Source organism: Doryrhamphus excisus, linkage group LG10, assembly GCF_037039965.1.
Source record: "Doryrhamphus excisus strain RoL-2023G ecotype Guam linkage group LG10, RoL_Dexc_Guam_v1.1, whole genome shotgun sequence".
NCBI classification, from domain to species: Eukaryota; Metazoa; Chordata; class Actinopteri; order Syngnathiformes; family Syngnathidae; genus Doryrhamphus; species Doryrhamphus excisus.
In genome coordinates, this window is record NC_136366.1 from 14,556,968 (window position 1) to 14,578,937 (window position 21,970).

The following is a 21,970-nucleotide window of genomic DNA, read 5'->3' on the forward strand; positions in this document are numbered from 1 at the left end:
CTGGATGACCAACCAGGTCATTCACTCCTCAAGACCCACGATTCTGCCTTTAAGTCAGGTGACAAAGCACTTGAGCTCACCAGCTGTCCCACATCTTCTGCAAGATCTTTACAGAGAAGATGTTCAGAGACTCACAACCTGGTGTTCTAAAAATAACCTGACTCTGAATACCAGAAAGACTAACGAGATCATCATGGACTTCAAGAGTACAAAAAGTGATCATCTCCCCCTCTACATCAACAGCGAGGACATGGAGAGGGTCCATGATTTCAGATTCTTGGGAGTCCAGATCTCCGGTGATTCGACCTGGACTAAAAACACCTCAGCCATCATCAAAAAGGCTCAGCAGCGGTTCCACTTCCTGAGAGTCCTCAGGAAAAAACAACGTAGCCCAGAAACTTCTGCTGGCCTTCTACCGCTCCTCCATCGAGAGCCTGCTGACCTACTGCCTAACCATCTGGTAACATCTGGAAAACCCTCCTTCTGGGCCAAAATTCCTCCACAGCGCTGTAAGAGAATCATTGCAAGTTATTGCAAACGCTTGATTGCAGTTATTGCTGCTAAGGGTGGCTCAACCAGTTATTAGGTTTAGGAGTAATCACTTTTATACACAGGGCCATGTATTATCGGAATTATCAGAAACGGCATGATTATTGCACAAGCGTGCAGCAATAAAAGGCCACTGTAAAATGTTTTGAAGGTGGGGAGGTCGGGAAACCAGTCAGTGTCTGGTGTGACCACCATTTGCCTCAAATAGTGGATATAAACCGGTCCATTCATTCGTTATGAATCATGAATCACTAACCGGATTTAGTCAGGTGCTTGTGTGTCCCAATGAACATTACAGTACCATTATTGACACCTAGTGACCAGTGTAGAATACTATACATCATTCACAGTTGAACTTGTTGGACACATCTTGTGAATGCCTTGTAGTTTAGTTCATTTTCCAGTGTGACACTTAAAATGCTTCAAGCAGAAAAATACATCAAATTCGCTTTGATTTTTTTTATTAACAGGCTGTATTCAACTACAAAACAGCATGATTTATTATTTTTGAAACTGATATTTATGTTTTCCATTTTGCTGTTTGTTAAACTCCCAACAAATAACCTAGCATGCAAACATGCAGTAAACAAAAGGCCAAGAAGATTCCATGGGTTTCTTGTTTATTAGAAAAAAAAAACAATTTTGACATCATTTGGACATCACCACACGATTACACAGACGTAAAAGGCAAACGTAGTAAACATTAGGTTTTAATTTTTTTTGTACAAGACCATATTTGAATTGTCATGAACTGTCCAACATGTCCTGATGTCACACTAAAGTTTGTTAAACAAGTCGTCCATTTGTTACACTAAACAGCCTTGGGTTGTGAGGTGAGGTGATGGTGGGGGTCACAAAACCAGAAGGAATGAATGTGTTAATATGAAGGCCTGTTGCATCATTGCTGACTGAAGTTCCATGGAACGTCGGCATCCAGCACAAGATCACCAGTCAAAAAAATCCTCATTTTATTGTTTATAAAAAATAGAAAATAAGTGATTAAAAAGAAGAAATGTGAATGTCGGGCTTTTAACAATCACTTTTCCAAAGTTTGATGGTTTTGTCGTTTTCTAGCGCTGCCGATGCGATGATGTTCTCTGTCGGGTGGCAGGCGGTCGAAATGACCACGTCTGAAATTTGATGGAAAAAATTATGATGATCATCTGTGTGCATTGTTATTAGGTGGACAGAACCCCTTTACTTACTGTAACCCTGCTTTTTGACACCCTTAGATGTGTTAGCGTACCTGTGTGGCCCTGCAGTTTCTGCACAATCTCCTTTGTCTGCAGGTTCCAGATGTACACCATGTTGTCCTCGGAGCCCGACACGATCCACTGCAAGAAAGTGCATTGATGTTGCATGGAATACAAACAAAGCAAAATAAAGTGTTGGAGTATCATCTTGGTTTATCACCTTGCCACCCGTGACTGAGAAGTTGGCAAATATGCAGTACTTCTCATTTTTATGTCCCGTGTACGTCTTCAAGCACTGCAGATAAAGAGAGGGGGGTAGGGAGTATTATGGAGGTTAAGATGCAAAAGTAAATGTCTTGTAAATAATTATGATTAATCTCACCTTTCCCTTGCTGTAGTCCCACAGCTTCAGAGTGCTGACGAGCAAAAATATAACAAACATTAAACTAAGGCTACAGAATCATGTTTTTTTTTTTTTTTTTTAAATGGTGTGTGCCGCCCTCTGCTGGCCATTAGGCGGAAAAACAGGATGCCATGACCTCTTAGTGCAGCTCAAAGCATCGGCCTCTATATTTAATACAGGAAACATACTACATAATCTTTGGCTTTTCTGAAATAAGTCTCAATTTGGTGCTAAGCATGCCAAATTGAGACTTTAATTTGTCTGTGTTAAGATGTGGAATGCTACGGATTTTGTGAAAATGGATGGGCATATCAGGGTGCCCATCCATTGATATTTGATAATAGATATCAGACCTAGTTTTAAGTAAATGTTGACCACTGAAATACTATCATCTCCATCAGCTACAGTTAGTTAGATATTATTTTGGTATTTACTTCAACAGTGGCTCATTTAGTCTGCTTGAAATTATTTTTAAAGAGGCTGCGGAGTGAGGAGGCCCAAAATCAGAAGAGAAGTAGTTTGGTTACTTACTTATCCAGTGTCGCAGCCAGGATGTACTTCCCATTGGGAGAAAACTTTACAAACGACACAGGAGGGTTGTCATCATCTGACAAACACAAAACAAGTTTGATTTCATTTTCTTGAGGCCACAATAAGAAATATTGTACTACAAATGCTCAATTACACTTCCTACAGTCGCTGGGTGTGTAGTCAACCAAAACTATTAACTGTTACGGTATGTAAATTAAAAATAATTACATTTCCATATTTGATTTTCCAAATTTCAAAATAACAGCTTGTCTCCAATTATCACCTGCTTCCATTTACCTCCCATCCCCTGTGCGCTTTAGGTAATTACATTAATTAGAGCATTTATGGTAATATCTTCAAATGACTTCAAACAACAACAGTGTCACCATGTACCTATAAGAGTTTTTAAGCACTGTCCAGATGCTGTGTCCCAAATTCGGCTGAAAACAACAACAAAAAAGGTAGGTGAGGGACAAATGTGGCATATACACACAATAACATTACGTGGTATGTCAAAGTCTGGCTGATTCTCACCAAAGTCCATCATAGCTGCTGGACACAATCAGGGAGCCATCTCTGTTGAAATGGACCTACAGAAGACACACATGGTCCAACGTTTAATTCCAACTCTTGGCTCAACATCAGGAGGTGCACAAATTTCCTTACAGCAGAGACGGGGTCTGAATGAGCTGGCAATGTTTTCAAGCACTTGCCGGTTTTTACGTCCCATATTCTGACACTCTCGTCAAACTAGGAGGAAGAAAACGGTGCGTTCATCACAAATTGACACATGAAACGCTTCAAATAAGGGAGTTATTTCTACAGTTATCAGTTGCGTACTCACCGATCCTGACACGATCAGATTGGACTGTGGGTTAAAGTTGCAGCAGAACACGTAGTTGCTATGACCTTTCAGAGTCTTCAGGCATTTTCCCTGCAGACATGGATGTATACATTAAAAATGTTTCACATTTTGAAAAAGTAATACAGTAATCTCTTGTTTAATTGGTACCAGACCTATCCTGATAAGTGAATTTCCACAAAGAACGACGAATAGTAGGAGTTGAGCTTCAGCTTGTTAAAAAATATACATAATTTCACTCACACACACACACCAAAGGTTCAATAATAATTTACCGAGCTGACATCCCAGATCTTCAAGGTCTTGTCATCAGAAGCGGACACCAGGAGGTTGGAGTCAGATGACCACGCTACGTCGGATATGCCCTGTAGATTCATTAAAATAAAAAAAAAAATGAAACACAACGTACTCAGAAATAAAAACATCTCAGTATGTTGCAATGTATTTTCTACATATCTGTTTTATTGTACTGCATTATGCTAATGCTAACTGGATTATCCAATGTTGTGGTCACTGGAATTGAGAGACTGAGAACGTCCTGCGTTATTCTTTCCACCGCCCGAGTATATCCTCAACATGCAGGCGTAGGTGTGTTGATACGACGACCAAGTCGATCACAGACCCGCGTCCTACGGTGTTCAGGTGCACTTATGGACATCGTTACGTTCAATTCACGAACTCACTGTACAACATAGTGCAGCTCCTCTTGAGGAGAACTAGAACCACAAGAACTAGATTTGGCCACCGAAGACCAGGTCGCCAAGGCCCCGACCATCGGCCGCGAGCCAACACACAGGACCCTTACGTTTGCCCCCATTGGTGGTGGGTCTCAGTGGGGTACATTTCATGTGGCTTTTCCAAGATGGGCCCCGCAAGTGAAGGTCCAACAACCAGATACTCTACCAGAGCCTCTACCACGGGCATGGCTCCAGGGTAAGGCCCCCGACCCCATGACCGGGTGAGGCGTGGTCTCTCCATTTTTATTTTTTCATAGGGTCTTCTGAATCATCCTCACCATGTTATGGTCAGTATATCTCCAAATAGGCAAGAGCCTCACTGGCGTTAAAAAGGCCCAGTCAAAAGGGAAATTAACTTTCCTTGTACACATCATGACATCATGACTTACAAGTTTGTGTCCCGATATGGTTTTCTCAAACTTGCCATCGTATGCTCCCCAGATTTTGATGAGTTTATCAGCAGCTGCGGAGAGAAAATATGTGAACATAAATCCCCAAAAAACAAAACAAAAAGGAGGATGAAAAACTTACAGGAGCTGGCTAGCCACTCCCCACTGGGACTGAACTTGACAGAGGAGACGGCTTTAGTGTGGCCTGCCAGTGTGAACTTCAGGCTGTAGTTAGGCTTAGCAGGCGCTGACTGGAAGTGAATGTGAAAACATAACACACATACATATAAATGAGTTCCAAAATATTTTTTTTATATTGGACTTAAGTTGCAGCATCAACAAACACTGTCATTTTGCAAAAGGATTGTTTGCGGCCTCATTCTCCCCATCTACCCACACACCTTGTCGTGGTTGGCTACCATTGGCTGATCATTCATTCATCTTGTGGGAGAAAAGATCCTATTATTTAACTGACTTCACTTGTGACTTGTTTTCCTTATGCGCATGAACGACCCCCATGAAAAATGAAGAATCATACAAAATTCTGCAATCTATTTCTTCCATAGATGTATGGCCAACCTTGCTCTGACTGGCAGATGCCGATGGCGCCACTGGAGGTTTTGTGTCAGTCTCTGGTTTCTTGTCTTCTGTTGCCATGGCGATGAATTGAGCATCAACTGGAGACTAGATGAACAATAATATCAGTACAATTAATTGAAATGCGTACTTTTGTAGTCAGCATACCTGCGTTACCCAAATTATTACAAGAGAAACATAACACCGATGAACAAGGAGTCTGTGGCTCCTAGACTATCTCCACAATGATTCCAAACATATTCAGTCGAATTTTACATTTACTACAACTCATAATTATCGATATAAAATAGAACTCATTATATTGGGAAAAAAACAAAACGTTGCTAACAATCGCTGTTTAGGATCATCATGACGTGTACCCAATCTAACGTTCGCTAACTAGATAGCACCAACAAAAGCTCTTAAAACTAAAGCTACAGCCAGTAGCAGTAAAAAGACAGGAGTAAAACATTAAAACTAGATTAAATTACCGATACTCGAAAATGCTACTAGCTGTGTGCTGGTGCAAAAGCTCTTGCACTGATGCTGTTGACAACCTGCGTTAGCCACTATAGAGCGGCCCTCCATTCAACAATGAGGCGTCGCTCACAAATCGATACTCACGTGTAATTAATAGAATTTTGGCGTATTCTTGTTGCTCCTCATAAACACTAGTAAGGAAATGTGCACAGAAATATAACCAGACTGTTACATAGAGCCGAAGCGGCTCGCTCCTGAACGGCTTGCTATCAAGAGGTACTGCTAGGAAAAGCGGGGAATGTGGTGCAGCGGTGTCGACTGCACATGCGCCAAGATCACACTGGGTACGGATAGGCAGGAGGAACAAAAATACTTTTCCTGTAAACGAACGGTCATAAAACCGACAAGTTTATTTGTATTAGTTACCAACCTTATGTTGTATTTCTCAAATAGACATCAAATTGACTTTTTATATCATTATACATATATATTATATTATATATTATATATATATTATATATATTATATATATGTTATATGTATATATATATATATCATATATATTATATATATAATGTATTTTTACAAATATATCATATTTTTTATATCATACAATAGTGTGCCGTCGCATTGAACAGACGTTCAGGGGTGCTTTAGCTGCTTGAAAGGCAGTTAGTCTTTTATTTGGGTGGTAATTCCAGCAAGAACTTGCCAGGAATGAAAGGATGATGCCCACAAAGGACACGGATATAGATAAAAGATGTGTCAGATATAGTTAAAATATATTACTACACAACAGTGACTGTAAGGGCTGTGAAGTTCATGCAGTACGTTAGCATCACCCATTTACACAATGTGACCTGCATATTTGAAATGTTTAAAACAATCTTAAAAGGAAAGATGAACACAATCTGTTTTTTTTTTCATAATATTTTTATTCAGCATTTTTTCATTTAAGGTCACTTTGTGCCATAAGTCATCAGAATCGTCGTGACCAACATTGTACAGACATACATCACTCATCATCCAACAATGTGTCAAATATTAACTCATCATTTATTGTATTTTTAGTGAGTGTTATACAATGTATTTATATTGATTTACAAACCAACTTTATTGTAACACATTGTTATGCTGCTTTATCATTTTCATGTTATTTCAGAACTGGTAATGGGCACATGTTGAATAGGAAGTGAACAAATGTATTAGCAGTTGATGAAAAAGGACAGGGAGGAGAACTGAATATGCTTTGCTTTTTCCTACTCCTTTTGGACATGTGGAATAGTGAATTGTAACGTGATGTATACCAAAGTAAAACATGTGCATTCAAATAAAACCATTACCTTATATGTCATTAAGACACAAAAATCAACACTAAATTGACAAGACTCATCATTTAAAAACTGTTTTTGACTCAATTTCATTCACTTTGTGAATATCAAGCATCCCACAGGGATACATTGGATTTATCGCCGCCTATTTTTCCAGTGTGTGCAGAACATGTTCACACCTTTTATCTTGACTACATATTGGAACGCATGGGGAAATGCAGGGGATGTCTTGTGGAATACATTGTGGTTGTCCTTGACAACATTATTTTTAATGGCTGCATTGTCGTTTTTAATTGATGTCCCTAATTAAATGGCTAAAACAATTAAACTACTTTAAAATATGTCTACATTATTTACATTTAAATATACGCCTCCATGAATCACAAGTGCCAGAGTGGTCATAGGAGGTATGTTGTCCAGGGCTATATGCCCCAGATATGGTCTCCAAAGGCAAACAGGTCCTAGGTGACGGGGCAGATAAGAAGATAAGTGCTTAAAAAGACCCACTGAAAAAAAACACACTTTGCCCAAACATGGGTCACTGGGGCCTCACCCTAGAGCCAAGCTCGCTGGCAAGCGCCTGGTGGTCGGGCACTGGGCCCAGCCTGAGGAAGCCACATGCCCCCCCTACCCCACTCCTGTAGACCCACCACCTGCTGGGGCATGCATAAGGGTCCGGTGCAATGCATTTTCGGTGGCGGTCGAGGGCAGTGGGGCCTGTGTGGCCTGTTCTTCCAACGGAAAAATCTGGTTCTTGGGACATGGAACTTCACTTCTCTGGTGGAGAAGGAGCCTAAGCTTGTGCAAGGTTGAGACATTCCAAATAGACAGTCTTAGTCACCTGGACCTTCATTTTGGGTTCTAATCTGGATTTCCCGCAGGAGAGAGGCGGTGAGCTAGTGTGGGCTTACTAAAATCCCCCCTGGCTCGGTGCCTTCACGTTGGACTAATCCCCGTTGAACGGGGGTCCCTTCCCTACACATTTGATGTGTATGCGCCAAACATCAGCCTTCTTGGAGTCTATCAGAGGGTGCCGCTGGTGAATCCATAGTTCTACTGGGAGACTTCAACATCCATGTAGGCAATGACAGTGTGACCTGGAGGGCATGATTGGGAGATACTGCCTCCCCGATCTCAACCTGTGCAGTCAAATGTTATTGGACTTATGTGCAAAACCACAGTTTGTCCATAACAAGCACTTTGTTCGAACATAAAGATGTCCACAAGTGAACCTGGCACCAGGACACCCTAGGCCGCAGGTATATGCATAATTTTGTAGTCTTATCAGGCCTGCGTCCACATGTTCTCTAGGTTCTCCCGTAGGTGAAGAGAGTGGCTGAGCTGTCAACTGATGAGTTGGATTAGATGACTGGGGGGAGGGGTGTCAGACAGACCTGACAGACCCAAACATGGAGTAACGGTGGGGACGTCTGGCAGAGTTTCCCGTTAGTCAGGTCTTTAACTCTCTGAAAGGGCCGTATTCAGTGCTTCCATTGCTTTGGCAGCCAATTGGAGATGCACCCACAAGGTGGTTGGTGCCAGTTGTAGCGGCAAGCCCCAAGCCCAATGGTGGACAACAGAGGTTAGGGCTTCAAGCTGAAGGAGTCTTATCAAGCATGAATGGCTTGTGTTGCTCCTGAAGCAACTGGCAGGTACCAGAAAGCCAAAAAACACATGGCTTGACCTCGCCAGAGGATATAATCGGGCAATGGAAGGAATACTTCAAGGCCCTTCATATCCCACTGACATACGTTCCAGAGAGAAATCAGAGTCTGAGGATACAAATGCGGATAGTTCTATCACTGTGGCTAAGGTATCTGGGGTAGTCAAAACAAGCCCCAGTGGCAAACTTCAAGGGGTGGACGAGTTTCACCCTGAATTCCCCAAAGCTCTGATTGTTGGACTGTCTTGTTGGCTGACACACCTTTCCAACAAGGTGTTTTCCAACTATAGGGGGATCACACTCAGCCTCCCTTGGAAAGTCTATTCCAGGGTGCCGGAGAGAACGGTACGCCCATTAATCGAACCTTGGCTACAGGAAGTGCAATGTAGTTTTTGTCTTGGTCAAGAACACTGGACCAGCTCTACACCTTTATATGAGTAATGAGGGTGTATGGGAGCTTGCCCTAATGGTCTGCGCTTTTTAGCCTTGGACAAGGTCCTAATGGCCATATTACGGTGTTTGACCTTCAACCTTTACTGGGAAGCTTTACAGCTCGCTGCAAAGCTTCTGGGATGAGACTCAGCACCTCCAAATTCGAGGCCATGGTCCTCAGTCAGACAAGGGTTGCTTGCACCCTCTGGGTTGTGAGTGAGTTCTTGCCCCAGGTGGAGGAGTATCTCAGCGTCTCTTGAGTGAGGGAAAGTTGGAGCATGATGGCGACAGATGGATCAGTGCAGCATCTGCTTTAATGCAGTCTCTGTACTGGACCATCGTGGTGAGGAGAGCCAGAAGGCTAAGCTCTCAAATTGCCCATCAATCTCTGTTCCCAACATCACTTATAGTCATGAGCTTTGGGTCTTGACCGAAAAAAACAAGATCACAGCTACAAGCGGTCAAAACAAATTTCCTCCATAGGGTGGCTGGACTCACCTTAAAAGATAGGGTGAGAAGCTCAGTCATCCGGGAGGGCCTCAGAGGAGAACTGCTGCTCCTTCACATCGAGAGGAGCCAGTTGAGGTGGCTCAGACATCTTGTCGGGATGCCTACCGGACACCTCCCTGGTGAGGTGTTCCAGGCATGCCCCGGTGGGAGGAGGCCCTGGGGAAGACCTTGGACACACTTCCCTCCTGAGACTGCTGCCTCGCGACCCGGACCCGGATAAGCGGAAGAAAATGGATGGATGGATGGACATTTACAGAACTACAGAACTGGTGTGGAGGGTGGAGAGGGGAGTCGGATAGTTTAAAGGACTAGGCACACCCCAGCATGTGTAGGACCTTGTCTGCGATACGCATTTTTTCAGACTCGTCACTGGTCTTAGAGTGAGTTGGAGTTTCATCTGGAGAGTCCGGTTCTGCAACAGAAACAAGCAAAGATGAAAGTCAATCCATTTGGACTTCAAAACTTCAAAATTACTTATTTACACCCAAACCAACAGGTAATCTATTTATACTTGTATTGAGTGAAGTCTGATTAGGCGTCTCAAGTGTGCAACTGATACATTTTTTTCATCCTTATTGCACAGACTGACATTTTGTATAATGCATTTTTTATGGCTTTTGTCAGGTCTCCATTTTTTATAATCTCTACCCTAATATGTCTGGGGCAATATGCTCTTGATAGGGTCTTCCAAAGTAAACAGGTTCTGGTTCAGGAGCCAGTTCAAGTATCTCAGGATCTGTGAGTGAGGGAAGGCTGGAACATGAGATCCACACATGCAGTCTCCAATAATGTCGTGGTGAAGAGAGAGCTGAGCCAGAATCCAGAATCCAGCCAGAATCAAATCTCTTGATTTATCGGTCCATCTACGTTTCTACCCTCAACTATGGTCAAGAGTTTGGGGTCGTGACTGAAAAAGCAAGATTGGGACATAAGTAGCTGAGATGACTTTCCTCAGTAGGGTGGCTGGACTCACCCAAAGAGGGTGAGGAGCTCAATCATCGAGGAGGAGGTTCAGAGCAGAACCGCTGCTCCTTCACATCCACAAGAGACAGTTGAGGTGGCTCAGGCATCTAGTCCGGATGCCTACTCAACGTCTTCCTGGTGAGGTGTGTTCCAGGCATATTTATGTCTTGTAGCTGGCTTGGTAACGCTTCGATGTCCACTCAATGGAACTTGAAGAGGTATCCCGAGACAGGTAAGTCTGCGACCTGAATAAGTGTAAGAAAATAAATGGATGGATGTTTGGATATACTGGAACCTGAGCATTTGGAGGAATATTATGTCTACCAATAAATCCAAGATTTTGCTCGTGGAGGTTGGATCGTAGAGTCAACAGTGTGGACAAGACAGTGAAAATGCTGCTGTGTTTCCGGTTTCTGGACCATCTCAACACCTGAGTCATTGCCGCCCCAATGCCAACACTTGCGACCGCATCCAAACGAAGCACTTGTGCGATGCTCGAGTGACCAACCAAACCACAATTCCTGTCAACTGTTGATGAATCTTGTCCGAGGAATGTCCTCCCACAACATTGTATGATGAGGCTGTTGACCACCCAGGCTGTTGTGGCTGTACATGATTCTTGGTTCTTTCACACACCACTAAGGCACATGGGCACTCAGGATTGTCATAATCTTCTTTAAAATGTCATTTTAAAAGAATATGGCACAATAATAGTTGTGTATGTCAGGAATTATGTTGACATACCTGTCACAGCGGTGGTTGTTGTAAAGCTGCGCCGCCGCCTCCTGTTACCCTGCACGCAAACAAATAGTTTATACCTTCCAATATAAGCTGATCAAATAAGCTTTGTTATATGTTGGAGGTTAGCCTCACATAGTTGTCGCTGTTGGACCATTCCGGATACATTTGGGAATGGAGTTTTTTTTCAGCATCAGCGATCTTATAATATTTAGCTTGTCCCTCATCAGTCAGCAACTTCCACTGCAGACAAAACAAAAAAAACATTCACGGACTAAATAGAGTGAAAACAATCACAATCACACTCACCATATGACCAAGCACAGTATTGACAGACGCACTATCCTTTAAATTCATTTGCGCCTTCACGTGTTGCCGCTGCTCCTTCAGAAAGCACATGAAGGCATTGGGTGGTTTCTTGACGTACGGCTGGTCTACATCGCGTATGCGCCGGCGCCTTCGTTTTCTTCTGATAAATAGAAAATACATAAAGAACTCAAGTTAACTTTATGAGTGAAACTGAAAGGAAAAAAAATGTACAAATTAAAAACCATCATGCAGGCCTTGACGAGAACTTCAACACCAAAGGCCAGCTTACAGAGCAAGAAGCCATAAAAAGAACAATTCAGGGGAGCACAACACAACAAAAGTAGATCGACCAGTGAATGGCAAAATAATTATAAGTAACTGAGATGTCCATAAAATGTCCATTTTTGACACACGGCTTCTTCCCTTTCTCCAAACTGTTTTAGTTTGATGTTGACATTCTCCAAATGACAATCTCCACCAATTTTGGATCAACATTTGCAAAAAAGTGACTGTTGTAATTAATTAAGCTCCAGAACCCTCCTCTCTTCAATTGCCATTGTCCTAACAAAATCCAGGATTACGCCCTAAAGATGCCTCACACACTTATTAAACACACTTAAGTATACAAATACTCACCAATAATGAAAGCTTCCACAGCACCAACAAACTTTTGTCTCAAGTCACAGCACACAACTATGGGGCGTTCAAGGAAGGCTGAATAAAGTCCAACATACAATGCAATGCGATACAATGCAATACATGATATTTAGCTCACAATACAATATGTATTGCGATATTCAGCCAACAATATGGTTTGATTAAGATGCTATGCATTTTCTGAAATATTTTAAAAAGACAATGTGACAATGTGGCGGTTTGTCAGTGTTCCATTGGTGTGGATTGAATGAATGGAATTGAACTAAAAGTATCAGTCACACAATATATGGCTCGAACTGTACAAAACAGCTTAACGGACAAACAAGAGGATAGTGTCACCGTCTGACCTCCCTAGGGTTGCAGGTGTATGCTGGAGCCTATTCCAGCGGTCTTTGGGCAAGAGGCGGGGTACACCCTGGACTGGTCACCAGCCAATCACAGGGCACATGTAGATAAACAACCATTCACACTCACATAACCTAACATGCTTGTTTTTGGAATGTAGGAGGAAAGGCCGCACACAAACAGGGAGAACATGCAATTATGCAAAATATAGCATATGATTTTTGTATTAATAAAATAACAAGCACAGTGCATTGATGGGACAATAGAAGAAAGTGCAGAAACTGCAGAAAGTACTGTACATAACATGAAGTTAAAAAGTACTGTACATAACATGAAGTAAAAACAGAACATCAAAGAACTCTCCCAATGCAAGCGTGCACGAGTCTGTATTGGGTTTTATGTCTCAAATTGCTCTTTTTCTCTTATGTGTTCTATAGTAGGGGTGTTATATTCATGTCTAGAGAGCTCTAATAATGTTACAAACTGTATGTAGAAGGTGGTAAAAAGATTTTCAATGTTCTACGTACTTATCTCAGTGTGCGTAACTAATCTTGTTACTAACCAAAAAAAAAACCTGAAATCTACTCCAGCACTGTAAATATCAAAATGTACTGTTCTTGTTTTTAGTTGTATTTTTTAATGTTTTCTCAGTAACTGGCCACTGCACCAGTCATGAGAGAATCATTAAAGTCAATCTTACTTTGTGGTTGTATTTGGTGGAGCAGCAAAGACAGGTTGCCCCGTAATGTGGTAAACCACCCCTCCATTCCTGCATTCATAAAAAAAAAAGACACAAAAACATTTCTATGTCAAATTTTTGATCAATAATTGGGACAATGGGAACGTCACCGACTTGGAAATAATGCATACTTTGAGGTGGATGTTATTGGAGCAGCAAAGACAGGACCTGCCATCTGGTAGACTTCACCCCCATTCCTTTAATGTAAAACATGCAGAACGTTTAAATCTATAGTGTGTATTATGCAGTGTGTAGTTGTTCTTACATCATCCCAGCTGGACACCAGCTGGAGTTTTCAGGGTGTGTTCCCCCAGGGACTGACATATTCTGGAAATGCAAATATGCAAAGCTGTAAAACAGGTTGCGCCCGTGTCATCATTCCACATGATGGCAGCATGCAGCCGCCCATCTTTGAAACTGATCCATTTAAATCTCTCATTTTAACATGTGATGTCTAATTTTATAAGAAAAGTGCGGGTCTTGAACGTGACTATTTGTCATGCACTTACCTGGGGGGCACCTGCCTGACTTTTGATGTCAAATGCATGCATGTCGTACGGATTAGGCTGAGGCCCTGCCATCATCTGACCTGGTTGCACAAATTCTGGGCAAGGCGGGACGCACCCACTATAACCTCTGCTGTGACCTGCGACTGGCTGACAGTGGGGGTCAGACCTGAGCCCAGGAGGGACAGCGGCAGCATTTGAAGGTGGAGAGCTGGCTGTGGTACACAACATGCTGCTGACCACTTCCAGCAGTGTGGAAACAACTTCCTCCCACTTCAGCTCTGCTATAACTTTCTCAAACTCTGCCCTGAGCTGCTCCATCCTGGTTGATCTAGCTGCCTCTGACCCTACAGCCTGCTCTCACTCCTGAAGAACAACGACTGAAGATTATTGGGCTCCTGTGACAACAACACATTGATAGGAAGCTGCTTTTGGAAAGTGACATCATAGATCACACATATGATAATCACGGCTTTAAAGCATACAATACATAATTTTTTTTTTTTAAAAAGAGTGATGTCTGCAAGGAACCATATTTATCAACAAGCTTTAAGATGAAATGGTTGCAAAGAAAGGTATTTATGAGAGTGACTAAGTTAAACCCAAAAGTATGATATAATGACATAATATTACTGAAACATGGTTAAAATTATGATTTTGTAAATACTGCAGTTGCAGCGTTGAAAAGGCCCTCAAACCCCCATGCTACTCGGGGCTCATGGGCACACGGGATGCACGATTCAATGTGAGTAGCTTGACTTTGACAGAAATCAGTGCATCTTGAGTAGAATATCCACTTGTATGTTATTTGGCCAGTAGGGGCGCCGTTGTGGTCAATTACAGTCGTCACTCGCCACATTATGGTTTCAATCTTTCACGTTTTTTCAAAGTAAACATATAATCGCTTTATTGGTTGACTACGGCTTAATAGTCAAATATTATCCTACTCTTCACCTAAATTAAGCATTTTTAAGCATAACAATGTCTAAATGAACGGAAATACAAATGTAAGGCATTAGGAAGACATAATGTAGTATTCTAGTCTGGTCACTAGGTGTCAGTAATGTTACATTGATGAGAAAATAGCCAATGCACACAGTACAGCAGGCTGTCCAGAGATGATAAACAACAGATTACTGTAGTTAGTAGCATCAACCAGGGTTTGTATACAATTTGTATACATCGGTATACCAGTACTCATATCAGTATAAATGATATAATTTAAAATGGCAATATCAGATTTAATGGCATCTTTTTTCCTGCAACTGTGTGCAGCGGCAACGTTGTATTAACTGTATCAAAAACTGGAATAGACCGGCTTGCTCTGGACACGCTCTACACAGTCCCTTCGGTTAGCTTACTTTTAATTTTGTTGTTTTTTCATTATATGGGTTAAGAATTGGGGGGTTTCATACGAGACTCTTGAATTTACTTATATAGTCACATCTTGGTATATCCTAAAAATATTTCAATATATCGCCCTTATTTCTGCAATGTGCCACTGGCCGGCCACATATGGATGTTCCCTATGGTTGAGCACCTGATATAATGGTAAGTGATGGTCAGCGAAAAGAGAGTATTATTGCAGCTGGAAGTACTTGATGCATTCCAACACTGTTCATTCGAATCAGAGAAGAAATCATTCAAAAATCAGCCAAAGAGCAGCGGAATGTATTCAAGGGTTAAAATACATATGAAAATGTGTACATGCTGGCAGGTCTGTGTATCATCACCTATCTGTTTAGTATTAGTGATTTTGATTGGTCACCTGAACCAAAAAGGCCAACTTCCTGTTTGCTAGCATAATGTTATTGACATCTTTTGCGACGTCGCCACCAAGTTCCGTGCTCACAGAGTTTTGGGTTTTTGTGTTCCCCTGAAATATGACATTTTTCACAGGGCGTGTCTCGCTTGCAAATTTGGTGCATGTTCAGGCTCCGAATCCCATAGCACAACAAGTATTGCAATTTGTTATTTTATGACAGTTGTGTGGTTGGCACCTTTAAAGCTAAATGGGGCAAATGATTGACTTGGTCTTTGTCTTTAAAATCAACAAACAGGAAAATTACAAAATGACTTGAATCCGAACAAATAATGCCAAGTTTGAAATAGTGACGCGTGATCAAGGGCACAGACATTTCCGACAGCCTTGTTGCTAGGATACGGCGGGGGAACGCAACCTAAAGTTGGGGACAAGTTTAAAACGTAAAAGAGGCCAAAATTGAAGAAATTAATAACACTACTTAACGGTGTATTTCCCCCAAAATACACAATACCATCAAATACAGTCATAAATAAATGTTGAAATCAATAATAAATGAGGCTACTTACCACAGCGATCACTGACGAGCCATTTCGCCCAACCTGAACCTGTTCTCAATATATCTCCGGGTTAGGATTTCTCCTTTCCCCCGGAGTGTTTAGGCTGTCAAGTGAATGCTGAGCAAAGTGCTTCTGAAATGAGACAGCAGATAGAAAACTTGTCATATGAAAGGCACGACATGTCACATAGAAATATACGTTGCGTGGCAACCGCACACACAACGATCGTTTCCGTGGGCTTATCCGTCCATGTTGGTATTCATTTTATACACCTTCTCATATAGTATCTCTGATGTAAGCTACGGTGAGCGGGAGTAAAATCATACCGGATTTCATTGCAGGCTAGAATAATGAGGTGTGTTTAATCTCCGAGTCACAAGGGGGCGCCAGAGGCCTCTTAATGTAATAATGTCCCACAAATAACCGCATGGAGCAGCGAGTGTGGGCGATACTGCAGATTTCTGTATCAATTTGTCCGATACCAAGTCCAAACAGTGACAGATTTTGCCGATCGATCGCATTAAATGACAATAATGTACATTATGAATTAATACGGGTGATATTGTGCATAAACGTAGGGTTAAAAAGTGCATTTTTTAAGAGATGGAACTGACTGCAAACAGCACACGCACATATAATAATAATACATTTTATTTTTATGTTCTGGAATGTATAGATAGTATACAAATCAAGAATCCCTTGTATAAATACGATAATGTACCAATATCAACGTGTTGATACAATATTCCCTTTTTATTACATTAACAATGTTAGTGAAATGAACAGGACTAAAACTCAAGAACATCGAGGTATCGCTCAGATATTGACACGTCCTTAGTATCGATCCATTCGACATTTGGATCGATCCCCCCACTCCCCTGAGTATCAACTTCCTATCCATGGCCGAGCAAGAAACTTTTCACGTTCGATGTTGACGAAACGACGCCTCTTTGCCTTTAGGGACGCGTATTGTGCCTTATGAAATGACGCAACAGCTTCATAATCCGTCTTGCAAGGTAATGTCATATAAAAATCCCCCCCAAACTGTAAAAACGTTCTTTTCGCCCTTTGTTCGATCGGCGAAAAAACGTACACACGTGGGGTTGATGACAGCAAAGTATGGCCCATTATCCATTTTGTTATCATCAAGGTATGTATGTATTCTTTCATGTCAACTCGTATTAAATGACCTAGGTTGTATACTAAAGACAAGCTTTTCTTAACAATAATACAAAGCCGCGTGTTTCTCTTATGTTTCAACCTCAAATGGCTCAATTTGGTTATGTAACAGTGGCTACATGATTAATTGATGTAATAGTTAATCTTCAAGCCCCTGAACGTATACTGTACGGTTTTTCACTGGTTTGCAACACTATGTTGTCATCAGTTATTATCTTGGAAAAGTTAAATTTGTATCACTTTCCCCTTTTGCCTCTCATAAGGTACTGATGTAAAACAAACTTTATGTATAAAGCTTCAAACTGTGTTCACACACTAGCTGGAGTCTGTTTGATCCAGTGTGAACGCAGTTCAGAACCAGTACCGGCCCAAACAGGGGAACAAGAACTAACAGATCAAAACACTGGCTATGATGGCAACAAATGCAACCGTTATCAAATTATCCAAAAATAAGAGCTAAATGTAAGCCAAGAAGCAGAAACACAATACATTTACCTTATAGACGGAAAATTAAAAACATGTCATACCCTGAAGATGTCATGTTGCTGTGGGGGTGTGAGGTTTTGAGACAATTCACTTGAGTCGTGGCTGTGATTGATTGAGACCATATATTTGTCCGTTACTCTGACTTAAACATATTTTCATGTTCCAACAGGTCAAGGAAGAATAATGTAAAAACATGGCTGCACTTCCTTTTCATTGCACCGGAGACAACAGCTGTAGCATCTGCACAATCTAATATAAACCTACTTGTTTTCTGATTTGAAAAGTTCTGACCCAGTAGCGGTGGTCATGCTAGCAGACACAGACCAATCTGTGCCACGTTTTGAGAACCCTCCCCCTCCTGAGGTCAAGAATGCAAACAAGTTAGGCCGGAGGACCAACCAGCTTCAGTTCATACAAAATGTAGTGGTCAAGGCTGTGTGGAGGCACCATTTTGCCTGGCCTTTTTATCATCCTGTTGATGCTGTGGCTCTTCAACTACCTGTGAGTATGCAGTATTTGTAGTGAGGAAAGGTTGTGTTGAATTGTGTGTCCTTGCTGCCAATTTTTTTGGAGCACATGCACTTATAATGGATAATATTTAATGAATTGAATTGCAACATTTATATGTAAATAAAAGCACAATGCAAATTACAACTTACAACACTGAACAAAACACACTAAATGAATAGTGACTCATTACTGGTGCGTGCCTGAATGTTGTTTTCCAGACAGAAGATGGTCATAGCCTGGTTTTCATGTGCGTGATGTGCAAGCGTTGTTTTGGTAGTGGTCAGCACTGAAAACACAGACTTAGACAAGTAATTGGACTGGAATAGCAACAACATAGTCGGTACCAATTTTAAAAGTTCTTTAGAGTTCTTATTAACTTTAATCCAAAATGTTGACCCCAATGTCAAAGTTAGGTTCTTATACTGCATTTAAAGGCAGTATAAGTGTGTTGCCCACGCACAAACCGGTTTTAGGGTACCCATTTTCTAGACAATAGTACAAAACATAGCTTTTGATGCAATGGGACACCAACAGACATTTATACAACATCTATTCTTTTATGAATTAGGATTATCACACCGTAATAACCAATCCCATGGATTTGAGTACCATCAAGCAACGGCTCGAGAACAACTACTACTGGAGTGCCAGTGAATGTTTACAAGACTTCAACACCATGTTCACCAACTGCTACGTTTATAACAAGGTATGTTATCCCTTAAAGGTTGAAATACTGTAGCTGCTTTGCCACTTTGTTGCTCATAGATTTCCCCCTGTCCCCATCCTCTCCTCCAGCCTACAGATGATATTGTGCTGATGGCACTGGCATTGGAAAAGACTTACTTGCAAAAAGTCTCACGGATGCCTCAGAAAGAAGTGGATCTGTTGCTTCATGCAGCCAAAGGGAAAGGCAAAAATAAATATCCAGGTAATAAAGTATTTCCTTTCAGAATGCTGCACCAGATGATTTAATGTATGAGAAACTACTTGACTTTAGGGTGTGCCGCAGGCAAGTCACTGGGAACCAGATTCTTTTTATCAGTGTGTAATAGCTACTAATGTGCAACCCATCTTTTTTTTGAATGAGTTAGGCTTTTGTGAGGCAAATAAGAGCAACCAAAAGTGGATCACATGGGTAGAAAACAACAAAGGATGCACAGCGTCAGGTGTCAGAAATACCATCATTACACACTGACTTTTGGATTTTTCTCTTCACACGGTGAAATTTATAGAGACATATATAAATATATGCATATGTTGTACAAGTGCATCTCAATTACTTATTTGATTTGATGAATTTCAGTTATTTCAAAAAGGGAAACTATCATGTGCTGCCTTTACGTTAAAGTAGGATATTGGTTTGCTTTTTGGCGACACCTAGTGGCTGCAATAATTAATTTGGTTGAGCTTGTGACGCAGTTTGGCGCACAAATGGATCACATCTGTGGTTGGAGAAATTTATTTCAGAAAGCATTGTTGTTTGAGCACAAGTTTCTGTACAGTGGTGTTGTGTGGGTTGCCAGTTCCCCCCAGGGTTTACCATGCAATTACAGACAGAGCCTTTTTGACCAAGTACATACAATATTCAGTAATGCAAATGTAATCCAAACAATTCAATGCAGGTGGGAAGGCTCCACCCACATTTCTTTCAGATATGACCCCTCAGCGGAAGCATTTTGGCGCCAACTCACCTTCCACTTTTCACCTTCACACAGAGCAGCCACATGCAAAAACAGTATGTGTTCTCAACCGGCATCATATGATGGATTATGTGGACCATTTTTTTAAACTTTACCCATCATTTAATTCTGCTAATGAAGAAGATAGGCCCGAAGAGGAAGAACAGCACCATCACTGACACAACCAGTCTGAATGAGTCAACAGAAAGCAAAAGAAGACACAGCATCCTCGACCGAGCCATGCATCCTTCTACCAGAAATGTAGACGGAGCTGACACGGTCCGGCTGAGTAAACCGCTCAAGTACTGCGAGGATATCTTGCAGGAAATGCTCTCGAAGAAGCATGTAGCGTACGCTTGGCCCTTCTACAAGCCTGTGGATGCTGAAGCTTTGAAGCTGCATGATTATCATGACATAATCAAATACCCCATGGATCTCAGTACTGTCAAGGTATTAATGGTTATGACTGTATTATTAATCCAGTGAAGGATACTACCTTTGACTTGTTTTATTTATAGACAAAAATGGACAGAGGAGAGTACCAGGATGCACAACGATTCGCCGCAGATGTCAGATTAATTTTCTCCAACTGCTACAAATACAACCCCCCAGATCATGTTGTTGTTGCCCAGGCCAAGAAACTTCAGGTGTGTTTGGGGGGGAAATGAAGCAATTGAATAATGCAAGTTCTCTTGAATTTGTTTGATTCAATCCTGTCTGTTTGCTCCAGAGTTTGTTTGAAAAGAGGTTTGCAAAGATTCCAGATGAGCCTGTCTTGGTGCCTTCAATAGGGGGCTCTTGCCTGGCTCTTGGTGGGTTGAGTGCCACAGGCGCTTTCATTTTGGCTAAAACTGATGAACAAGACCCCCAATATGCAGAGTTGCAAAAACAGGTGGGCATATGTACTGCTTCAAGCATTTACTACCACAGCCAGACATTACAGTAATGTGACTGTGTCTAATAATACATTCGCTGAACTCCTGTACCTGAATGCACCTGCACAATTTATGTATGTAGTGTACTGGTTGGTGAGTGTATATTTTAGTGTTGACATCACTTTTATTTTGTAGCCTTTAACTCCAACTCTCTTTCTAATCTGTCTGACAGCTTGTATCGGTTCAAGAGCAGTTGGCTACATTGTCTGAAACCCCTCCAAATAAACAGATGAAAAACCTGACAGAAAACGAAAAGGAACATAGGATAAGTAGAGGCAGCAGCGAATGTGGTCAGACTGTCAGCCCTAGGTATGCCATCCACTTAATGTTTTATTATTTCTGGGGGAAATGGTGGTTATTCAGGTATTAGTACTATATCCAAACTGTCTCTATTTTCAGGCAGTCAAAGAACAGTTGTGATGAGGAATCTTTGGAAATGACATATGATGAGAAGCACCAGCTGAGCCTTGACATCAACAGACTGTCCAGCTTAAAGCTTGGCGGTGTGGTGAACATCATTCAGACATTAGAGCCATCTATGTGTGACACCAATCCAGAAGAGCTTGAGATTGACTTTGAGATACTGAAGCCATCAACTCTACGTAAACTGCAGCAGTATGTCCGTTCTTGTCTATACAAGAAGTTCAAGAGATATCAAAGTAAGTATAAAATTGCGAATCGGTTCCACTTGCGTCTGTTCCATTTAATCATCTACTCTGCTTCATGTTTTTCCTTTAATCCAGAGAAGAAGAGTGCAGTTGAGTGTCATGAGTTTGAAAGCAGCACCTCAGATTCTGATGTCAGCAGTTCTGAAGCCTCTAGTTCAGAAAACAATGACTCATGTCATGCATTTCTTACTCCTCCTCCTCCAAAATTTACACTCTAAATGATAAACATGTACAGTGTATATATAGCTATTTTGTTGTAATAAATCCACCTTCTTCAA

General features: G+C 41.5%; 3 protein-coding genes across 7 annotated transcripts in view; 1 reads left to right on the plus strand and 2 right to left on the minus strand.

Annotated features, from left to right (window-relative positions):
- Nucleotides 1–21,970, plus strand: part of LOC131114761 (bromodomain-containing protein 3-like) — a 196,983-nt gene extending 175,013 nt beyond the window's left edge. Inside the window, exons 1-11 of one of the 5 annotated variants that reach the window (XM_058064345.2) lie at nt 17,089–17,251; nt 18,070–18,401; nt 18,979–19,116; nt 19,206–19,338; nt 20,033–20,145; nt 20,231–20,539; nt 20,608–20,736; nt 20,820–20,981; nt 21,197–21,333; nt 21,424–21,683; nt 21,768–21,970. In XM_058064345.2, coding sequence (XP_057920328.2) covers nt 18,207–18,401; nt 18,979–19,116; nt 19,206–19,338; nt 20,033–20,145; nt 20,231–20,539; nt 20,608–20,736; nt 20,820–20,981; nt 21,197–21,333; nt 21,424–21,683; nt 21,768–21,910 — 1,719 coding nt within the window. In that variant the 5' untranslated portion in view covers nt 17,089–17,251; nt 18,070–18,206 and the 3' untranslated portion in view covers nt 21,911–21,970. Of the gene's footprint in view, nt 1–17,088; nt 17,386–18,069; nt 18,402–18,978; nt 19,117–19,205; nt 19,339–20,032; nt 20,146–20,230; nt 20,540–20,607; nt 20,737–20,819; nt 20,982–21,196; nt 21,334–21,423; nt 21,684–21,767 lie in introns of those variants that run through there. The other 4 variants (XM_058064347.2, XM_058064346.2, XM_058064348.2 and 1 more) reach the window with 4 other exon arrangements.
- wdr5 (WD repeat domain 5) lies at nt 1,153–6,050 on the minus strand. The gene is made up of 14 exons (XM_058060570.2): nt 5,865–6,050; nt 5,244–5,348; nt 4,807–4,915; nt 4,665–4,738; nt 3,814–3,903; nt 3,521–3,610; nt 3,343–3,426; nt 3,211–3,266; nt 3,070–3,116; nt 2,677–2,752; nt 2,125–2,158; nt 1,963–2,037; nt 1,796–1,883; nt 1,153–1,679 (listed from the first exon to the last, which is right to left on the minus strand). The coding sequence occupies exons 2-14, from the start codon at nt 5,319–5,321 to the stop codon at nt 1,579–1,581; spliced, it is 1,002 nt and encodes a 333-aa protein (XP_057916553.1). The 5' UTR covers nt 5,322–5,348; nt 5,865–6,050; the 3' UTR covers nt 1,153–1,578.
- LOC131114837 (uncharacterized) lies at nt 6,667–16,288 on the minus strand. The gene is made up of 9 exons (XM_058064351.2): nt 16,245–16,288; nt 13,917–14,311; nt 13,673–13,734; nt 13,539–13,604; nt 13,369–13,437; nt 11,667–11,826; nt 11,493–11,600; nt 11,364–11,412; nt 6,667–10,068 (listed from the first exon to the last, which is right to left on the minus strand). The coding sequence occupies exons 2-9, from the start codon at nt 14,232–14,234 to the stop codon at nt 9,965–9,967; spliced, it is 936 nt and encodes a 311-aa protein (XP_057920334.2). The 5' UTR covers nt 14,235–14,311; nt 16,245–16,288; the 3' UTR covers nt 6,667–9,964.

What these genes read in the sequence shown, in the direction of transcription:
- wdr5 (XM_058060570.2), bottom strand. Translation starts at nt 5,321, where the DNA reads ATGGCAACAGAAGACAAGAAACCAGAGACTGACACAAAACCTCCAGTG. An exon ending in GTGCTTAAAAACTCTTATAG is followed by an intron (nt 2,753 to 3,069) that starts GTACATGGTGAC and finishes TGTGTTTGTCAG; the next exon opens with ATGATGACAACCCTCCTGTG. An exon ending in GGGACTACAGCAAGGGAAAG is followed by an intron (nt 2,038 to 2,124) that starts GTGAGATTAATC and finishes CTTTATCTGCAG; the next exon opens with TGCTTGAAGACGTACACGGG.
- LOC131114837 (XM_058064351.2), bottom strand. Translation starts at nt 14,234, where the DNA reads ATGGAGCAGCTCAGGGCAGAGTTTGAGAAAGTTATAGCAGAGCTGAAG. An exon ending in CCACCAAATACAACCACAAA is followed by an intron (nt 11,827 to 13,368) that starts GTAAGATTGACT and finishes TCTATTTATCAG; the next exon opens with AAGAAAACGAAGGCGCCGGC. An exon ending in ATACTGTGCTTGGTCATATG is followed by an intron (nt 11,601 to 11,666) that starts GTGAGTGTGATT and finishes TTTTGTCTGCAG; the next exon opens with TGGAAGTTGCTGACTGATGA.